A 3627-nucleotide genomic window follows, 5' to 3' on the forward strand; every position below is an offset into this window, starting at 1 on the left:
GGCCTCTTCTATGAATACTGGTACATGTAAAAAAGCAAATGAGATGCAGATATTTTATTTTGTACACCCACTGCTACTGCTTCACCCTACCTAGAACAAAACTTTTGTAGGAAAAAAACCCACCAACTATTTTAGCAAGATCAGAAAGCTTTCCCGTTCTTCAGTTCTGCCTCAACCCCCGTTGCAAAGATAAACAAAATGGGAAGAGAGGACCCACTGGAAGAAAGAGCCACCTCCAAAGATGTTTCTGATACAGTAACACTTGACCTGTGTTAAGAGGCTGGTTCCCAGTCCCATTACCCGACGAGGCTAACGGCAGCTAGACGCACACCATCTATGCCAGTTTGCTCATACAAACTGCTTCGGTTATCTCAGTGCTAGCCAAGGCAGTTCATTTCAAGCTTTAAAAAACCAGACAAAAGTCTATTCAGCTGAAGTATGCAACAGTCACATTATTTTAGCTACTCAAAGACCTTTTGCCCTTTTGGTGACACAACAGCTAGGAAAGAGAGAGACTGAGAAGGGTAGCATTTGAAAGCTTAACCCTATCCCTCCTTGCCTCTGAAGGAACGAGTAAAATTTTGTTCAATTCAGTGGAGTGAGAAGCTGGGAAGCGCTGGCCTCCATCGCCCATCAGGGAAGATCGAGGGGGTGCATACCTCCCTGTCAAAGCTCAGACAAACATTCAGGACAAAGAAGGCAAAACATTAACACACTTTACTGAAGTATCAGTTTCTTTAGTATGTTACAGAAAAGCTTATGAACATATATAATGTACATAAAAGGCAGACTTTGTAAAATAAAAAGGTCTTCTTTATAAAAAATTAAAAAGTCAAAGTAAAGTGCATGAAACAGTTTTTCCTCCACTTTAACTATTGCGTCAGTCTTAGCACACGGCAATGTTTGTAAAACCTGGGGAGATCCTCTTGTGTCACCCATTAGTCAGTTACTTTACTGGTCAGACGAAACGATGACAGTGATGATGACAAACAAACGCTTAAGAATCAAAAGTTTAACTCGATGCATCCGCAACAAAGACTAAGATCTAATGCAATATGGGCTTCCTATACCCTTCTCATTGACAAGATTTAAGAAACAGCAGAAAGGTTCACTCTCGTTAGAGAAAATCGGTAACAAACCAGCTTCATAAATAGGGCAGTTTTGCTAGTTAGGGGCTCCCCTACGGTGCACTCAGTTCTCAGTCTGTGAATGTCAATAGCCATATTTCAAGATGCCGTTGTAAAAGGAAGAATATGTAAAAAAATGTTTCCGCCTGCCTCCTTTGGAAGGAAAAGGTAGTCGGCCCCGATCCAGACAAAGACGACAGCTTTCCAAGGGTCCTCTTAGGAGGGCGACTGCACCAGGAGAGTTAAGGAAAGTGCTCGAGCTGCCGAATCCTGTCGGATTTGTAAGCCCTGGGAGCGGAGCCCCGAGCGGAGCCGGGCTGTCGTTGTACCGATCGCGCTCCGCGTCCGCAGGGACGCTGACAGCCGCGCACTGACCGCCCCTCCGGGCAGCCCCGGCAGGCGGCCAGCGGCAGCACCCCGGCCTGAGCGGCGCCCCCGGCCGCGGCACCGAGCACCGGGGGGGCGGGCAGGGTCCGCCCCCGCCTCCGGCGGCCGCCGGGGCAGGTGAAGCCGCGCTGCCGCCGAGGGGAGACAAAGCCGGGCGGTGCGGGCGGCCGGCCCTCGCCGCCAGCCTCCGCCCGCCCCGGGGCCGTCAGAGCACGGCGGCCTGTGCGCGGCAGTGGGCGATGTGGCGGTGCACGAAGTCGACGCGGGCCTGCAGCAGCTCGGCCTGCCGCTCCGAGAGGAAGCCGAGGCGCGCCCAGAGCGGCTCCCGCGCCCGGTAGCGGCGGCGCAGCTCGGCGGCAGCGCTGCGGCGGCGGTGCAGCTCGGCGACGCGCCGCGCCGTGCCCTCGCGGAAGACGCAGACCGAGCGGAGCAGCGGCTCATTGTAGGGGTCCCACATGGCGAGGAGGCGGTAGCCGTGCACCAGCCCCGCCTCGTTGTCCATGAAGACGAGCCCGCCGTCCGGGGCGCGGAGCAGGTTGCTGGTGGCGCGGCGCATCACCCGCGGGTCCCACTGCAGGCTGAAGAGGTTGCTGACCAGGCGGTCGAAGTTGGCCGTCAGGTAGTCGAAAAGGATCAGGTCGCTCCACTGCACCAGCTCCACCAGCTGTGACGGCGGCAGGCCGCCCAGCTCCCCCGCCGACAGCGGCTGCAGCCGCCGGCCAGCGCCCGCCTCGGCGCCCCAGGGCGCGGGGGCCACCACGGCCGTGAGGTTGTCCACCCAGCGGGTCAGGCTGACCACGGCGCCCTCGGCCCAGTGCGAGCCGCGCAGCTCCTCCCGCACCGGCTCCCACTGCCGCCCGCGGGCCTCCACCAGAGCGAGGGCCATGGGCGGCAGCCGCTCCTGCATGCCCAGCACCCCGGCCAGGTGGTAGGAGAGCGCCTCGCCCTGGATCTGCTCCGGGTTGATGCCGTAGCGGACGCAGGCGCGGCTCCCGTCCGACAGCCGCGCCAGCCGGTTGGAGCTGCGCCCGCAGCCGCCCCGCTCCAGCGAGGCCACGCGGGCGGCGCGGGCGGCCGACAGCCACGCCGCCGCCTCCTCCGCCGCGAAGCCCGGCGGCACCTGCTCCTCCAGCTCACGGCTCCAGAAGATGCCCCGCTCCACCGGGGACCCGGCGGCAGCCGGCGGCGGCGAGCCGGCGGCAGCGAACCGCCCTTCGCTGCCCCGCTCCGCCCGGCCCTTCGCCGCCGGCACCGCCAGCAGCGTCCGGAAAGTTTTCTGCCCGCCGCCGCCGGGCTCGCCCCGCGGCGCCGGGGAGCGCCCCCAGCCCCAGCGCCCCGGGGGGGGGCCCGCGGGCGCGCGCGGCTCCGGCTCCCGCTCCCGCTGCGCCTCCTCCTCCCGCCGCAGCAGCACCGTCCAGAGCCCCGGCAGGGCTCCCAGCAGCAGCAGCAGCCCCAGCACGGGCAGGGGGCCCGGCGCGGCCCGCCTCGCCCGCTTCATCCTCCCGCCGCTTCACGCCGCTGCCGCGGGACGCGGCGGCGGTGCAGCCCCGCCGCTCGGTCGCTCGGCGCGGCGCTGGCGCATGGCGCCGGGCCGGGCCGGACCGGACCAGCCTCCCGGGGAGCGGCAGCGGGCGAGCCCGGCGGCAGCCCCGCGCTGTGTGCGCCCCGCTCTGCCGGCGGCCGGCAGGCACGGGCACCCACACCACGTGGGGGAGCCAGGGGGGCGCGCCCGGCCCGCCCCGTCTCCCGGTGTGGCCCTCCGCTTAAAGCGGCGATGCCCCGCGCGGCGCCGGGCCCGCTGGCGGTGGGGCGCCCCGTCCGGCAGGCTGTGGGGGGCGGCGCGGCCGCCCGCGGGAAGCGTGCGCGCTGCGGTGGGGCGCCGGGCTCCGGCGCATCCCCCTGCCCGCTGCGGGCAGCACAAAGGGGCCCGCACACCGAGGGAGGGGGAGAGGGAAAGGGAGAGGGAGGGCGAGGCGGCTGCGGCGCCCACGCCGGTGGGGGCATCTCCTCCGCTCCCGCAGCCCGCCGGCACCGGGGGCCGGGAGCCGGCAGGTGGCTGCGCGAAGGGACCGCCCGCGACGCGGACAGGCAGCGGGCGTGCGAGTGGGCGCAC

At 65.1% G+C, this 3627-nt stretch overlaps 1 protein-coding gene across 1 annotated transcript; it reads right to left on the reverse strand.

Annotated features, from left to right (window-relative positions):
- Positions 1-702: 702 nt before the first annotated feature.
- FJX1 (four-jointed box kinase 1) lies at positions 703-3214 on the reverse strand. Its single transcript, XM_040602363.1, has one exon. It carries the CDS (start codon positions 3010-3012, stop codon positions 1720-1722), a length of 1293 nt encoding a protein of 430 aa, XP_040458297.1. The 5' UTR covers positions 3013-3214; the 3' UTR covers positions 703-1719.
- Between the last annotated feature and the right edge of the window lie 413 nt (positions 3215-3627).

The sequence above is a fragment of the Falco naumanni genome, chromosome 7 (assembly GCF_017639655.2).
Source record: "Falco naumanni isolate bFalNau1 chromosome 7, bFalNau1.pat, whole genome shotgun sequence".
NCBI lineage: Eukaryota > Metazoa > Chordata > Aves > Falconiformes > Falconidae > Falco > Falco naumanni.

Coding starts and splice junctions, on each gene's coding strand:
- FJX1 (XM_040602363.1), bottom strand. CDS start 3,012: ATGAAGCGGGCGAGGCGGGCCGCGCCGGGCCCCCTGCCCGTGCTGGGG.